At 40.5% G+C, this 17407-nt stretch overlaps 1 protein-coding gene across 1 annotated transcript in view; it reads right to left on the reverse strand.

Annotated features, from left to right (window-relative positions):
• The window catches only part of cfap54 (cilia and flagella associated protein 54), a 296945-nt gene that overhangs the window by 47257 nt on the left and 232281 nt on the right, over positions 1-17407 (reverse strand). The window contains exons 32-34 of the mRNA XM_043713181.1: positions 14997-15093; positions 11602-11702; positions 2168-2386 (exon numbers count right to left, since the gene is read on the reverse strand). Of these exons, the coding sequence (XP_043569116.1) occupies positions 2168-2386; positions 11602-11702; positions 14997-15093 (417 nt within the window). The remainder of the gene's footprint in view (positions 1-2167; positions 2387-11601; positions 11703-14996; positions 15094-17407) is intronic.

The raw sequence follows: 17407 nt of genomic DNA on the forward strand, positions 1-17407 counted from the left end.
GAGCAGGAGAATCAACGTTTCGGGCATAAACCCTTCACCACAAATGTATGTTGGATGGAGGCCATCCCTGCCTCCAACAGATGAAAACCTTGCTAGTTAGCAGAGGTAAACTTACATGATGAAAATACAACTCATTAACACTGTTTTGCTCTCCATAGATGCTGCCAGGCATGTGTAAGGGCTACCAGAACATATAGCCAAACTGGCAACCAAGAAGGAATGTTAGTAGTAAGAGATAGTAGCTGGGGACCCTTTTAATCCAATATGGGTTGAATTTAAAAGCGAGTAAAATCTGTAAAGTATTGAAACCTCAATCAGATCGTCCCTAGTTTTAAAGCAGTCACTTAGAGGGAAGAATTGGATGAAAAACACAATCTTAATCTGTGCATCAGTCACTAAAATTCTCAAATGTCTTCATTTTACTTATATTTAGTTACTCTACGGAAACATCGGATACATTTACAGCACAGCTTGTGGAGCTGGAAAAGCAGAGCTACTTCCCTTATTGCCTCGGTCAACTTTATGTTAAGTTGCATGTTGCCCGACTCCCCCTGAAATCTCCCATTATGCTATAGAAACCACTACCATTTTCAATTTTGCCTTGCAATAACAAACTGTAGCCCTGTAATGTTTGAAATTCTAAACTCAGTCTAACCATCTTCCAAATTACCTAGATACAACAATTATTTATGTCCGATCATGTAACTCAAAAGAAATTGACTAGCATACTTTCATTGCTGCTTGTTAGCTAATGACATTAAAAGAAACATAATCTTTTGCAGATTATGAAGCTAATGACGTATTCTTTGGCAGATTATGAAGACACTGCCTGTAATTTCTATCTACAAGGTGCGAGTTGAAAAATCTGAAATTTTTGCCTGTCTTGACTCAATAAATCTAACTTTTCCTTATTCTTGTTTTTACATGAGACATTTTTCTGCTTTTCTAAATTGAGTGCAAATGATGTGACCCATTTCAGTTTTATATCCAACAAATCTGTGAGAGTCTTCAAGTCATAGACTCGTACAGCAGGGAGACAGGCTCTTTGGCCCAAATTGGTCCATGCCAACCAAAATGTCCATCAACGCTAATCTCATTTCCCTGCACCTGGGCCATATCCTTCTAATCCTTTCCTATCTATGTATTTGTCCAAATGTCTTTTAAATGTTGTTAATGTACCCGCCTCAACCACTTTTGCTGGCAGCTCACTCGAGATGTATACCACCCTCTGTGTAAAAAGGTTTCCCCTCAGGTTCTCTTTTTTATTTGCCTTCTAACCTTAAACTGATGCCCTCTAGTCCTCGATTCCCCAACCCTGGGAAAAAGACTGAGTACATTCATCCTATTTATGCCTCTCATGATCTTTACACACTTCTACAAGATCACCACCACCCCCTCCCAACTCAGTTGCCTGCCCTCTCAAGGAAAAAGTCCTAGCCTGTCCAACCTCAGACAGTTGAATCCTGGCAACATTCTTGTAAATTTCTTCTGCACTCTTTCCAGTTTAATAACATACTTCCTATAGCAAGATGACCAAAACTGAACACAATGCTCCAAGTGCAGCCTTATCAAGGTCGTGTACAACTGCAACATAGCTTCCCAACGTTGATACTGAATGCCCTGAATGATGAAGATTAGTGGGCCAAAAACCCTGTCTACCTGTGACTCCACTTTCAGAGAACTGTGCACCTGAACTTCCAGGTCCTTCTGTTAAGGCCAATCCTCAAGGCCCTATCATTCACCATGAAACTCCTACCTTGATTCGACTTTCCAAAATTCAAGATGTCACACTTATCTATATTAAACTCCATTTGCCATTTCTTGGCCCATTTCTGTAGCTGATCAAGGTCATGCTGTTCTGAATTATTCCCAGGACAAAGTTTGATCCACATAAGAACATTTGGTTAGCTTATTCACATTTCCCAACAGAAGAACCCACTAGCTATGAAGAGGATCACTGATACATTCCCACTAAATGTGAGCATCTCAGTCAACATTAGTTCTCAGAGATCATGTTCAGCGCTGCTGACTTGGACTGTCTAGAGTGGATCCTAACCCATAACCGCTGACCCATGTGGAATGCTACCACTGACTTCAAGATCATTCTTTACATTAAAAATGCAGAGTGGAAAATTGTGGAAGTACTTATTTGTTGATTCCAAGGTACCTGCTCATGCTTCTTGAAGTCCAACACTCTTCGTCATAACACTTCATGAATGAATTAAAGCAGAGAATACCCAGTAGTACATTCAGCTGGCTGCGCCACGGCATTTCTGACATACAAGCTTTATTGAACTTTTTCAGTTGCAGATAGGTACGTATAATTGGTCCAAGCAAAGTTTGGAAAACTTCCTTAGCTTTGTTTACCAATCTTTCTCTTTGTTTCCTAAACAAAATAATCATAAATATATAGGTACCACTGAAAGAAAATTACAGCTATAATAAAATAAATTACACTCAGCCTACAAGCATTTTTAAACATTTTGGATATGTTTGATTAAGTGCATTGTCAATGATTTTCAAACAATTAAAATACGCAGCAATTGTGTCATATTCACGTACAATAACTCAGAGATAAAGTAACTCACGTAAAGTAAATAAGAGATTCTTACAAAAACTAGTCTTTGGTAAGGTATGTTTCTTCATTATCTCCTCCTACTTTCATTTCATAACAGAGCAGGAGTAAGTTTAAGTAAAGCAGAATTACAGGAAGGATCTCTCCTTCACAAATACATCCATATGATGGACATACCAAATTAAATGTTGGCTGGAAAACATGAAAAATGAAGGAACGAACTGTAAAATAAGACCCTCAGACACAGGAATAGGAGTAGGCCATTCAGCCCCTTTAGCCTGTTCCACCATTCAATGGCATCACAGACAAATTGTGGCCAAACTCAAAATGGCTGCCTTTGACCCATATCTCTTAATACACTTGCCTAACAAAAAATGAATCTATCTTAGTTCTTCAGAGTAATATCCTTGTTCAAATCTGATGCACCATTCACAGTTCATCAGATGGTGAAGCATTTCATTTCCATATAAGCAATACCTGGACCAACATCCAGGTTTAGATCAATAGTGGCAAAACTAATACCCACACCACACAAGTTCTTGCTTCTTCTTCAGATTTTCCAGGAAGATCTTCTCCTTTTCCTTGGAATCAACTTTCAATAGTGTACTGCATTAAATGAAGGACTTAAACATTGACTGACCAACAGATATGGAAGTCATCAGCAATTGATTTTTCTAAACTACTGGAGGGAGCTTGTGTGTTTCGGTCAAACCACCTTACTTGTAGGACAAGGTGGGGAAGGGGCGTCTTCTTTCTTGGTGGAGAATCATCACAATTCAAGCACATTTTCCACACCTCACTTGCAACTATTTTTGCAGCCAAGCCTCTGATTGTCAGAATTCAGTCACCGTATATACTCGTGTAAAAGTCAAATTTTTTTAGACTATTTTTAAAGGTTCAATTTATAGGATCGACTATTGCACAAGCACTACTTTTGAGGGGCTGAAATTCATACTGCTGTTCGAAATACCATGATATAGCAGAAGTCAATTTGATCGCTCAACTAAAGAAGAAAAACACAATGTATTATGGTAAAGGGAATTACCAGATAAGAGAAACAAGAATGAATTTTATTTATACATACCAGTACAAAAAGTTAACATGTCAAAGATTCATTGAAATCCTGCAAAATCATACTGTTCAATATCATCACGGCCTGGTAAAAAGCACACTTAAAATGAAACATTTATTAAATTCCGAATGTGTAAGCAACTTGAACTTTCTCACCAAATTCTTCCATTTCCCTCCCATTTGCTCTCATATATAATAAACCTCAAAAACATTAACAAATTTGTCAAAGAATTAAAGATACATGTAGCTAATATATCTCAGTTTTATTCAGATATAATGGCACAATTAAAATGATTAACTTTTTTATGATATTAACTTTGGATGTGTAGTGAACAATATGCAATAAGTACCGATAGACTTAGTACCGGTCTGAATGAATGAATTAATTAAAACGTGCTATAGCAAATGAAGTGGACTACGTAGAGTTATGAATGAATCAATAGAGGCGCAATGTTGTAAATAAAAAACGATGAGTAGAGTTACCGATATGAATGAATAAATGTGATTTTGTTTAAGTGGGTGAATGGGATCATGCAGTTTCCTTTGTAAGAAGTTTAAAATGTGATATAAAAAGGTCAACTTTTACCCAAGATATATGGAAAATACAAGATGCTTTGGCCAAAAGTAGGGTCAATCTTTACACAGATCGACTTTAACATGAGTACATACAGCAATCAGAATTGCTGCTATCTTTGCCCTTAAAGCTTAGTGAATTTTTACAAGCTTGTGGCCGATACACACACTCAAGATTGCCCTTAGCAATTTTTGTGGCATCCCTACTGCATCTCGGACCTTGATTTTCAGGAGCCAATGTGACTGGTTGATTCTGCTTTGGTTCGTTCGCTTCAACACAGTCTTCCTCTGTATTTGTCTTCAATTTCTGAATAGAGTTATGATAACTGGAAGCAGGTCTCCAGCATTTTTGTTTCTCCAGGCAATTGATTAACACAAAGATTTTCTGTTGGTTTACTGCACCATGATAGTCTGTTGAACATTCAATGAATATTTATCCATCAAGCTGAAGCAATTGCTAATGCTTTTCTGTATCGATCTGCAATTATGGTTGTGAACAAGCTTATTTTCATCTTCCCCAGAGTTGGAACCCCATCTGCAATTGGGATATTGCCCAACTTCCAATGTTCACTTTTGGTCACCTTGGTATAGGAAGGATGTTATTAATCTTGAAAGAGCGCAGAAGAAATTTACAAGGATGTTGACAGAACTCAACAGCCTGAGCTATTGGGAGAGATTGGACTAGCTTGGAATTTTATCTTTAGAGTGTAGGAGATGGAGAGGGGATCTTATAGAAGTGTATAAGATCATGAGAGGCATAAATAGGGTGAATGCACTCAGTCTTTATCCCAGGGTCAGGGAACCGAGGACTAGAGGACATCAATTTAAGGGTAGAGGATAAAGAATAAAAAGGAATTTGAGGGACAACTTTTTTACACAGAGGGTGGTACATATGGAATAAGCTGCAAGCTGAATTGGTTGAGGCGGGTACATTAACAACATTTAAAAGGCATCTGGACAAATACATGGATAGGAAAGGATTAGAAGGATATGGGCCAAGTGTAGGGAAATGGGATTGGCGTGGATGGACATTTTGGTCAGCATGGACCAGTTTGGGCCAAAGGGTCTGTCTCTGTGCTGTACGACTCTATGACTCTAAGTTCCATTTTAAAGAAGCAAAGAATCATACCACCTTCACATGTGCAATAACTGTTATTGCTGAAGCCCCAGTAAATTTCTCGAGAATTATAATTATAGAACATAGAACATAGAAGAATACAGCGCAGTACAGGCCCTTTGGCCCTCGATGTTGCGCCGATCCAAGCCCACCTAACCTATACTAACCCACTATCCTCCATATGCCTATCCAATGCCCGCTTAAATGCCCATAAAGAGGGAGAGTCCACCACTGCTACTGGCAGGGCATTCCATGAACTTACGACTCACTGAGTGAAGAACCTACCCCTAACTTCAGTCCTATATCTACCCCACTTAATTTAAAGCTATGCCCCCTTGTAATACCCGACTCCATACGCGGGAAAAGGTTCACACTGTCAACCCTATCTAACCCCCTAATCATCTTGTACACCTCAATCAAGTCACCCCTAAAACTTCTTTTCTCTAATGAAAACAGCCCCAAGTGTCTCAATCTTTCCTCATACGATCTTCCTTCCATACCAGGCAACATCCTGATAAACCTCCTCTGCACCCGTTCCAGTGCCTCCACATCCTTCCTATAGTATGGCGACCAAAAATGCACACAATATTCCAGATGCGGCCGCACCAGAGTCTTATACAACTGCAACATGAAATTCTGGGGCATTTAGAGATAAAAGATCCCATGGCTATAATGACAGGAAATAGGTTCCAAAACAAAATACTATTGTGCAAATTCATGCTACCAATGTTTTAATATATCACAATATTATTTCAAATCTCAACTGATCATTAAACTCAAAGTCAGATTGGAGTTATACAATTGTGTTGTTCAAATGAAGGAGGCAAGATTTAAGAACAGACACAAAGTTTTCAAAATTACATCCCAATACCCCAGACTGTTAAGCTAGGTAATCACAAATAAAAGTGGAAAATTGTGCATGACGAAGAGACAAGTTTGGAGAGTTACAACAATTTTCATGCACAACTTCTGCGAGGATTACGTTTGATTAATTTCAGTCCTTTGCTGGATATAAAAGGTCATTTGGATTTGTTTTGAATTAAGTGCCTCTCCCCACTCTACACCAAGAAAGGGCAGGAAGGTTTAGAGGGGATGTGAGGAAAGCTTTTTTTTTCCATCCATTGGGTGGTGGGAATCTGGAACTTTCTGACTGGTAGAGGCAGAAGCCCTCAATCTTCAAGTATTATTTACACTTGCATTAGGATGCCAAGGTATACAAGGCTATGGGTTGAGAGCTAGAAAATTGGATTCAAATACTTAGGGGCTTGTCTTTGGCACAGACTTGAAGGGCCTTTTTATGTGCTTTAGACCTCTAGGCTCTATGGAGACCAAACCTGCACACAATACTCCAGGTGGGGGTCTCACCAAGGCCCTGCAAAGTGCAGCAAGGCATGCCTGCTCCTGTACTCAAACCTTGTTTCTTTGAATGCCAAGACACCAATTGTCTTCTTGATTTCCTGCTGCACCTGCATGTTTACTTTCAGCAACTAGTATATAAGGGCATCCTGGTCTCATTGCACCTCTCCCTTTCCCAACCTGCTGTTATTCAGGTAACAATCTGCCTTCCTGTTTTTGCTACCAAAATGGATATACTCACATATATCCACGTTATACCACATCTGTCATGCTTTTGCCCACTCACTCAACTTCTTCAAATCACAGTGAATCATCTCCGTAATCTCCTCGCAGTTCACCCTCCCACCCAGCTACGGTCTTCTGAAAACTTGGGGATATTATTTAGTTCCCTCATTAAAATCATTAATATAGATTGTGAATAGCTGTGCTCTAAGCGCTGATCCCTGTGATACTCCACTAGTCACTTGCTTGCCACTTGGAAAACTACCCGTTTATTCCTACTTTTCGTTTCTTGATAGCCAAACAATTCTGTAACTATGTCAGTACATTAACCCCATTCTCATGCACTTTAATTTTACATGCTAATCCCTTAGTGGGACCTTATCAAATGCCTTCTGGAAGTCCACGTAAACCCTACTCTCAACTCTACTAGTTACATCCTTAAAAATTAAATTTAAATCTGTTCCAAGTCCATCCCAATGATAGTGCACAGTGATAGTGCCATTCAACATACTGAACAAAAGAAAAGTACTGGCACTGGGGGGGGGGGGGGGGAATTCACTAGATTGATTCCAGAGTGGAGGGGGTGGGCTTATGAGGACAGGCTGAGTAGACTGGGATTATGTCCATTGGAATTCAGAAGAATGTGGGGGTATCTTATAGAAACATATTAAATTATGAAGGGAATTGATAAAATAGAAAGAGATAGGATGTTTCCACTGGTAGGTGAAACTAGGACAAGAGGGCATGGCTTCAAGATTAGAGGAAGCAGGTTTAGAACTGAACTGAGAAGAACTTCTTCACCCAGAGGGTTGTTAACCTATGGAATTCCCTGCCCAGGGAAATAGTTGATGCTATTTCAGTAATCACTTTTTAAGTTAACAGATACTTTTTTGAAAAATAAAGGAATTAAGGGATATTAAGGGAGCTGAGACCATGGAGAAGATTAGCCATGACGTTATTGAATGGCGGTGTGGGCTTGAAGGGTCAGACAGCCTACTCCTGCTCCTAGTTCTTATGTTCTACTTGACATCAAAGTCTCCAACCCAGAGTACATCCTGTGCCCTCACCAGCCTCAGTACCAAATGGTATTAAAAATGGAAGTCATGATTTGGAGATGCCAGTGTTGGACTGGGGTGTACAAAGTTAAAAATCACACAACACCAGGTTATAATCCAACAGGTTTAATTGGAAGCACAGTAGCTTTCGGAGCGTCGCTCCTTCATCAGGTGATTGTGGAGGACTCAATCCTAACACACAGAATTTATAGCAAAAATTTACAGTGTGATGTAACTGAAATTATACATTGAAAAATTGATTGTCTGTTAAGTCTTCATCTGTTTGAATACCATGATAGTTTCACTTCTTTCATGTATAAATCACAAAACCTTTTTTTTAAAAAAAGTTGCATTCTCAGGTTAGCTGTAACATTGGGTGATAGCTAGACAATATGTTGAAGGTGTTGGCCCCCTGTGTTCTCTGTCTGTGCCATGTTGTTTAGATTGATTCTAATCTAAAAAGTGAATTAACAGAGTTTTACAGAGTAAATTTTTGCTATAAATTCTGTGTGTTAGGATTGAGTCCTCCACAATCACCTGATGAAGGAACGACGCTCCGAAAGCTACAGTGCTTCCACCCATCTCTCTGCCATCTTTGGAGTTACTACTTCCCTATAACTCTGATCTATGACCCCCTCTGCCTCCCGAATGATCCGAAGTTCATCCAACTCCAGCTCCAGTTCCCTAACACGGTCTTGGAGGAGCTGGAGATGGGTGCACTTCCTGCAAGTGTAATCGGCAGGGACGTCGATGGCATCCCTCACCTCATACATGTTGCAGGAGGAACATTGCACTGCCTTCACTGCCATCCCTCTAAAGCTAACTTTTATTTTAAAAAAAACTGGGTCTAAAGAATACAACAAGCAAAATTCAGCACTTACTTACTTACCAAAACAGGTGTTATTATCAGGTTAGAGGAGGAGGGCGGGTGGGAGGCACTACCCGTGTAGTGCCTCGGGTTCCTCTCCTTCGCGCTTTTAAAGGGGGAAAAAACCTACCCAGGTAAGCTTACACTAACTGCTTCCGGGTCTCGGCTGCCCCTCTGGTCGTTGTCACTTCCCCCTGGTAATTGATCAGAAACTGAGTTGGACAAGTCATATAAATACTGTGACTGCAAGAGCAGGCTAGAAACTGGATATTCTCTGACAAGTAACTCACCTCCTGACTCTTCAAAGCCTATTCACTGTCTACAAGGCAGGAATGTGATGGAATACTTGCCAGGATGGGTTCAGCTCCAGTAACACTCAAGAAGCTCAACACCATACAGGACCAAGGATCCTGCTTGACTTAAACCTTATTCACCACTCTCAACGTTCACTCCCCTTGTTACCAAAGCAGAGCAGCAGTAGTGTTTACAATTGACAAGATGCATTCTAGCAATTCACCAAGGGATCAACAGCACCATCTAAAACCCATGACCTCAAAACCCAGGACAGAGACAGCGGATTCATGAGAATACCATCATCTGTAAATTCCACTCCAAACATCGGACCGTCCTAGCTTGGAAATATATAACCATTCCATGATCACTGGGTCAACATTCTGGAAACATGGGGCAGCACGGTGGCTCAGTGATTAGCACTGCTGCCTCACAGCGCCAGGGACCCGGGTTCAATTCCCACCTCGGGCAACTATCTGTGTGGAGTTTGCACATTCTCCCCGCGTCTGCGTGGGTTTCCTCTGAGTGCTCCGGTTTCCTCCCACAGTCCAAAGATGTGCAGGTTAGGTGAATTGGCCAAGCAAAATTGTCCATAGCGTTAGGTGCATGTAGGGGCATGGGTCTGGGTGATTGCTCTTTGGAGGATTGGTGTGGAGTTGTTGGGCTGAAGGACCTGTTTCCACACTGCAGTGAATCTAATCTAAAAAAATTCCTTCAACCAGAGTTGGTGTACTTACAGCACATGGACTGCAATGGTTCTAGAAGGTAGACCATCACCTTCTCAAAGCCAGTTAGAGATGGGCAATAAATGCTAGCCCAGATAGTCTCACTGCATCCGATGAACAAATGAGAAAAAAGGCCCATGGTGGGCTAGGTTTGAAGCAAAATTGACTGAAATATCTCTTCTTCCTTCCTGCAAGCATTCTTCCTGTGGAGCTGGAATGATTCTACCCTTTATTGACATCAAATTAATGCCGACAATATAACATGGTGTTGGTCAGCAGAAACCCAAAGGGTAGGAAAGAATCAAAGGGGGCAGTTAATTGTATCAGGGAAACTTAATTAAATCAGGATTAAAGTTTACAACGGTGTCGTGCAGGGCAACAATAGTTATAAAAGGGGAACTAAGAAGATCAAATAGGCATTACAGTTTAACATAGTAAAAGCCCTTGAGCGCAAAGTAAGGGGGTAACTGCAGATTGGTTACATTGGGTCTAAAAGCATTTGAGCACACAATAGGGGAGTAACCGCAGAGTATTTACACTTGGTGTCAACCATTTCTCTGAACAAACATGGTTAACTGCACAGATCAGTTTCAAATACTTTACAGATCATTTTCAGGTACCTGTCTCAATAGGTCAGTTTCAAGTACTTCACAGACAGAACAAACAAACCATCTAAAACCATGGAAAGGAGATAGATGCTAACTGGATCTTGTAAATATTAAACATTTTATTCTTATTTTAAGTTCTAAGTACATTAATGCACTGATACCTGTATCGTGTAAATGTTAATCATATTAATGAATGTTATGATATAGTATAAGAAAGCCACTTCCACTCAATGCAATAGCTTCAGCTCAGAAACCTGGAACAGCAAGTTCTCCAAATAAAGACAACTGAAGGCCATTTTACCATCTCTATCTCTCACTCCGGTTTGTGGTCAAAGAAAACCTCAACAATGGCTTTTATCTTTTTTGTAAATTTGTTTGGTGTCTTATACGTTTAATAATGGTGTAAAAAGTTTGATAATTCTAGAAAATCTACGAATTTCCAATATGACAAGCAACACCAATACGAAGGGGAGAAAGTGAGGTCTGCAGATGCTGGAGATCAGAGATGGAAATGTGTTGCTGGAAAAGCGCAGCAGGTCAGGCAGCATCTAGGGAACAGGAGAAAACTTAATTAAATCAGGATTAAAGTTTACAACGGTGTCGTGCAGGGCAACAATAGTTATAAAAGGGGAACTAAGAAGATCAAATAGGCATTACAGTTTAACATAGTAAAAGCCCTTGAGCGCAAAGTAAGGGGGTAACTGCAGATTGGTTACATGTGGTCTAAAAGCATTTGAGCACACAATAGGGGAGTAACCGCAATAGGGGAGTAATTCCTGAAGAAGGGCTAATGCCCGAAACGTCGATTCTCCTGTTCCCTAGATGCTGCCTGACCTGCTGCGCTTTTCCAGCAACACATTTCCAACACCAATACGAAGGCAACACAACAAAGCCAAAAAAAAAGTGAATCTGTGATGGAGATAAATCAATCACATGGCTAGCCATAGTCTTCTACTAATGGTGCTTGAGGAAAGAAAGAATGGCAGAAGAGGGCCAAATATAATGGTGAAAAAAAGTTGTGATCATACAATAGCATGAATCTGCAGCAGTGCCCAAGAACTAAAAACAACCAGAGCCAGTGATTAAAAGCCATTCATACATACATCTGGCATCCTAATAACAAAGAGAGATCTTAGCTACCTTGCTGCATTGGAATCTTTCTTTAAAGCTGGATTATTGAGAAAGTTGTGCATGAGTTCCTTCATTGTTGCTTTTTCTCTCTTCGGTTTTTTGCTTGGATTCTGAACAGCAAGAAATAGAATCGGTATCATCAAAATTTTCAATCTCCAAATGAACAATTCCCTGAATAAGTTCCTAAATTCAATGAATATTGTGAATTAAGACAACATTAATTATCCACACACTTATATTCAACTTCACTGATTCCATTGTGAATTTACAGTCTAAAACTTGCCAGTATCCCTTTAGCAGATCCAGTTTAGTTATAAATGTGGTGTTTCCAATCCAGTCAATGCAGTCTTCCAGACAAGGAACTGGGTAGAAGTCTGCCCTGGTTACTTCATTAATCATTCTGAAGTCAAAGCAAAACCTGGTTCAACCATCAGGATTGGGCACTTGATGACTGGGGAACTCCTGTTGCTACGACTTGAGTTCAATTGGGCAGTTTCCAAAATTTATTGGATACTTGTTTTAACCTGGGCTTATTTCTGGGGCCTAGATGATAAGGATGTTGTTTTATAAGAGGGAACTTCACTGCATTCACAGTGGTGATACTTATAGGGGCCTGAAATAAATGGACTACAGTGGGATTTGTGGTAGATTTGTTGTGGTTCACAGACTCCCAGTCCAACTGTTTATTTTGCAGTGCTGTGGAGTCCATGGACCATATATATATATTGGTTAGCATCCCTACTTGGTGGGACACCATCACTGCTTCATCCACAGGTCCATAAGAAGATTCCCACTTCTTGATCCAATTCTAGTATTTTATAATAGGACCATTTCAGAACTCCGTCTACCTCGGCATCAGTTTGAGTGGTGTCGGTCAATTCCAACTCTGAGTTAGGTTGCTGAGCCCAAATCAGGTAAAATTTGATACTTATCTTTCCCTTCTATTCAGCCAAATTCACACAAAAGAAGTTTCAAACACCAAATGCAGTCATCTGTATGCAATGCCAATTTGATCTTTAACAATGGGACTTATTAAGTCAAAGACTGGGGTCGTTGAGTGTTGCGGATAAAATGAGAATTTAGTGCATGCTTCAGGCGAGTGTCCCTGACAAAGCCAATTTGTAGTGCATTCCTGAGGATGATCAAGAAATTAGTAAAGGATGGGAATGGGTCTCACACAAAAAAAAATTAGTAAACAAAATTAGTGCCTATGGGAGAGGAAAATATACTGGTATGGACTGAGAATTAGTTTTCAGACAGTAAACTGACAATAGGAATGAAATGAGTCATTCTCAAGATGGCAATATGTTACACATAGGGCACAGTAAAGATCAGTGGGGACTACATGGAGCATTTCAAAATTTACTAATGACACCAAGTTGGATGGAAATGTAAATGGTGAGGACGATGCAAAAAGGTTTCAAGCAGACTTGAACTGGCAAAGTGAATGGCTAGAACGTGACAGATGAATAGAATGTGAACTCTTGTGAAATTAGTCATTTGTTTGAAAGAATAGAAAAGCAGGTATTTCTTAAATGGTAAAATATCGAAAGGACTTTGGTGTCTTTCTTCAGGAGTTACTAAAAACTAGCATGTCAGTGTAGCAAGCAACTTGGAAGGCAAACAGTTTGTTATCTTTCATCATAAATAGAACTCAGTACACAGGGCAAAGATGTTTTGCTGTAATTGTACAGAGCCTTGACGAGATACTATCTGGAGTATTATGTACAGCTTTCATCTCCTTAACTACTTTCCAGAGAGGGAATACAAGGATATTCACTAGACTAATCCCTGAGACGATTGTCTTATGAGTATAAGTTTGAATAGACTGGATATGTGTTCTCTAAATTTCCAACAAATGAGAGACAATCGCACCCAAATATTAAAAAACTCTAATAGATGAAAATAGAATATTTCCCCTAGTTGATGAGTCTTAAAACATAAAGAATGACAAAAGGGACCAGAGGCCAGGGTTGAAGTTGTTGACCTCAGTAGTAAGTCTGAAGGGCTTTAAAATGCCTAGTCAAAAGACGAGTTGCTGCTGGTCATCATTGAAACAGGGTATGGGGCTAAGCAGAATGAGAGTAGAGAAGTGACGTGACAAATGAGGGGAAACTCCAAATTAGGTTTCAGATAAAAAGAAAATGTTCCAAAAATTGGGTTTGCTTGGTCTTCCCATATTAACCAATAATTGGGCCCCAACTGATTATTGTGGTAAATTATGGCCACCAAAGTTTATAAAAAGAATACAACGATTTTGGTAAATACACGTAAAGAGAGTTATTAGAATGGGTTCTGAATTGAGGATTAAAAATTTATTTCATAGATCGGAGAAGCTCAGGTTATGTCCTGATAAAAGAAGGGCTAGGAGAAACACGACTACAAGTGTTTAAAGTCAGCAAGGCATTAGATATAGTAAATGAACAGAAACTGTTTCCAATGGCAGAACAACCAGAGATTCAACATGATGGCTAAATGCACTGAAGGCAACATAAAGAAACAGTGTTTTAAGGTGAGAATTTGGAATGCACTGCCTGCCAGAGTAATGGAAGCAAATACTATAGTTATTTCGAAAACAGAACCAAATATACACTGAAGGAGAAGAAATCATACAAATATATCAAAGAACATGAGTGCAACGACCAGGATTGCTCTTTCAACAGACCAGTGCAGTCTTGACAGGATGAGGTCTCCTTCTGTATTGTTTATTTTATTCTTGATAAGCCTGTTAGATAGTTAATATTTTCTGCCTTCTGCATCTGGTTGCCTTATTTCCAGCAGAAACCGATAAGTGTTTCCCCAAACATTGTGTATTAAAAATATTAATAATTTTACTGGCAGCACAGCACCTCACAAAATGTATTCTGTGAATAATTTTGCAATGCTGCAGTTCCCCAAATTATTCTCTAAATATTGAGTTACAGTGGATTTCAGCTTTTTAATAACTCCCAGTATAAAATGCCTACACTTGTTAGAACTGTACCTGCTGCAGGAAATCCAAGCTCTGCAATCACTGAACTCTTTATTCTTTCATGCTTTGTGGGCATCACTGGCTAGGCCAGCACTTACTGACCATTCCTATTTGCCCCACAAATAAAGGTCTTTTTGAAGAGAAATAAGATTAACTACATTGCTGTGAGTCTCAAAATACATTTAGGCTAGACAAGATTGGCAGATTTCCTTACTTAAATGAAGGAAATTATTAAATCAGACAGCTTTGTTCATCAAATGCTAATAGTTTCATTGTCATTGTCACTGAGACTAGTACTTTTTTCAATATTCCAGGTTAATTATTTAAACTTAAACTCCCACAGCTGCCGTGTGGGATTTGTCTGGGTTAACAGTCCAATCACATTACCACCATGCCCCCAGAAATCACACAAAGAATGCCAGCTGTAACTTACATTGTGATACTCCAGGACAACTGCTGCATTCTTCAAAGGTTTGACTATATTTTTCTTTCCAGGTGTTTTCCTTGGGCCAAGAAGGGCATCGTTTCGCCTGTTGAGTTAAACAAAAATATTTTTATGTATTTAGGTAAACAAACAAAGACCTAATAAGCATGTTGATGGACACCATAGCCCTGATATTTATTGGGGCCAGGTTGATACAGAAGTGGCTCGAAGGTAGGAGATAGAGGGTGGGGGCGGAGGGTTGACTTTCAGACTGGAGGTCTGTGACAAGCAGCGTGGCATAAGGATCGGTGCTGGATCCTCTCTTTTTTGTCATTTATTTAACCGATTTGGATGTGAACATGGGAGGTATGCTTAGTAAGTTTGCAGATACACCAAAATTAGTGGTGTAGTGGACAGCAAAGAAGATTAAGATTAGAGTAGTGCTGGAAAAAACAGCAGGTCAGGCAGCATCTGAGGAGCAGGAAAATCGACGTTTCAGGCCAAAGCTCTTAATCAGGAATGTAAAATCATGAAGGGTATAGACAGTGTGAATAGAGACAAGCTTTTTCCCAAGGTGAAGGATTCAATAACGAGAGGTCACGCTTTCAAGGTGAGAGGTGGAAAGTTTAAGGGGGATACACGTAGTAAGTACTTCACACAGAGGGTGGTGGGCATTTGGAACGTGTTGCCAGCAGAGTGGTAGAGGCAGGCATGGTAGATTCATTTAAGATGCATCTGGACAGATGCACAAGTAGGTGGGGAGCAGAGGGATACAGGTGCTTAGGAATTGGGTGACAGGTTTAGACAGTACATTCAGATCAGCTCAGGCTTGGAGGGCCGAAGGGCCTGTTCTTGGGCTGTAAATTTTCTTTGTTCTTTGTTCCTAGATCGGAGGGGAGGGTGGAGTGGATAGGTGGGAAGGAAGATTGACAGGTGGGACAGATCATGAGGACGGTGCTGAGCCATAAGGCTGGAACTTGGGTAAGGTGGGGGGAGGGGAAATGAGGAAACTAGAGAAGTCCACATTGATGCTGTGGGGGTGAATGGTTCCGAGGTGGAAGATAAAGTGTTCTTCCTCCAAGCATTGGGTGGTAAGGGAGTGACAATGGAGGAGACCCAGGATCTGCATGTCCTCAGCAGAGGGGGAGGGGAAGTTGAAGTGTTCGGCATGAGACGTTGGGGGTTGATTGGTGCAGGTGTCCCAGAGATGTTCTCTGAAGCGCTCTGGTGTCCAGTCTCCCCAGTTTAGAGGAGACCACATTGGGAGCAATGGATACAGTAATTGAGATGTGTGGAAGTGCAGATGAAGCTTTGATGGATGTGGAAGTCTCCTTTCGGGCCTTGGATGGAGGTGAGGAGGGAGATGTTGGTGAAGGTTTTGCAATTCCTGCAGTGGCAGGGGAAGGTGCTGGGAAGGGAGGGTGAGATGTTGGGGGCATGGATCTGACCAGGTAGTCGCGGAGGGAATGATATTTACGGAAATCAGATAGGGTTGGGGAGGGAAATATACCTCTGGTGGTGGGGTCCGTTTGTAGGTGGCGGAAATGTCGGTGGATGATGCAATTTATGTGGAGGTTGGTGGGGTGGAAGATGAGGACTGGGGGGGTTCTGTCCTTGTTGCGGTTGGATAGGTGGGGTTTGAGGGCAGAGGTTCGGGGTGTGGATGAGATGCATTGGAGGGCATCTTCAACCATGTGGGAGGGGAAGTTGTTGAAAGAGTTATAGTCTCAACAGTGAGGAGTTTGAATTCATTTTTAAACTGGCAGTTCAGGCACAAATTTTATTGATAGGCATGGCTGCCTGTTGGGTTTGGAACTATAATCTTATACAACTCATCATTAAGGTGTAGATCATTCTGAATCCCAAATAAAGGAGATAATGATGGTATAAGGTGTGAGCCAACTATGAGAAGTTGGGAGATGTTACTTAAAGGATGATAGTGGAAAAGGAAATGCAATATTTAAAGATTACGTGTAGAAACTGGAACAATGGTGCATTCCTATCTGACATAAAAATAAAATGGGAAATGTGGCCCATCCATGGCAAATAAGCAAAATTAGGGATAATCTTAGATCCAGGTAAGTGGCATAGAGACTGGCCAAAAAAGGAGCATGCCTGAGGATCGGGAGCAGGTTACATTTCAGCAAGCAAGGCAAAGGATAAGAGGGGGAAAAAAAAGAGAGTACAAAAATAAGCTTGTGGGGAACATAAAAACTGATTATGAGGAGATCCAAGATGGCGGCGACCCAGCAAGTCTGAGTCTACAGTGCTCCTCCCAAGACTTGGGTAAAGTGGGTCACCCACCCCCACCACACTCACCAAATCATTTATAATAACTGTTTAATTTAATTAGTTGTTTAATATCAAATTTAAACAATCTAATCTTTAGTAAAAATGACTAAAGGGAAGGGAGCCCGCAG

Source organism: Chiloscyllium plagiosum, chromosome 23 (assembly GCF_004010195.1).
Source record: "Chiloscyllium plagiosum isolate BGI_BamShark_2017 chromosome 23, ASM401019v2, whole genome shotgun sequence".
NCBI lineage: Eukaryota > Metazoa > Chordata > Chondrichthyes > Orectolobiformes > Hemiscylliidae > Chiloscyllium > Chiloscyllium plagiosum.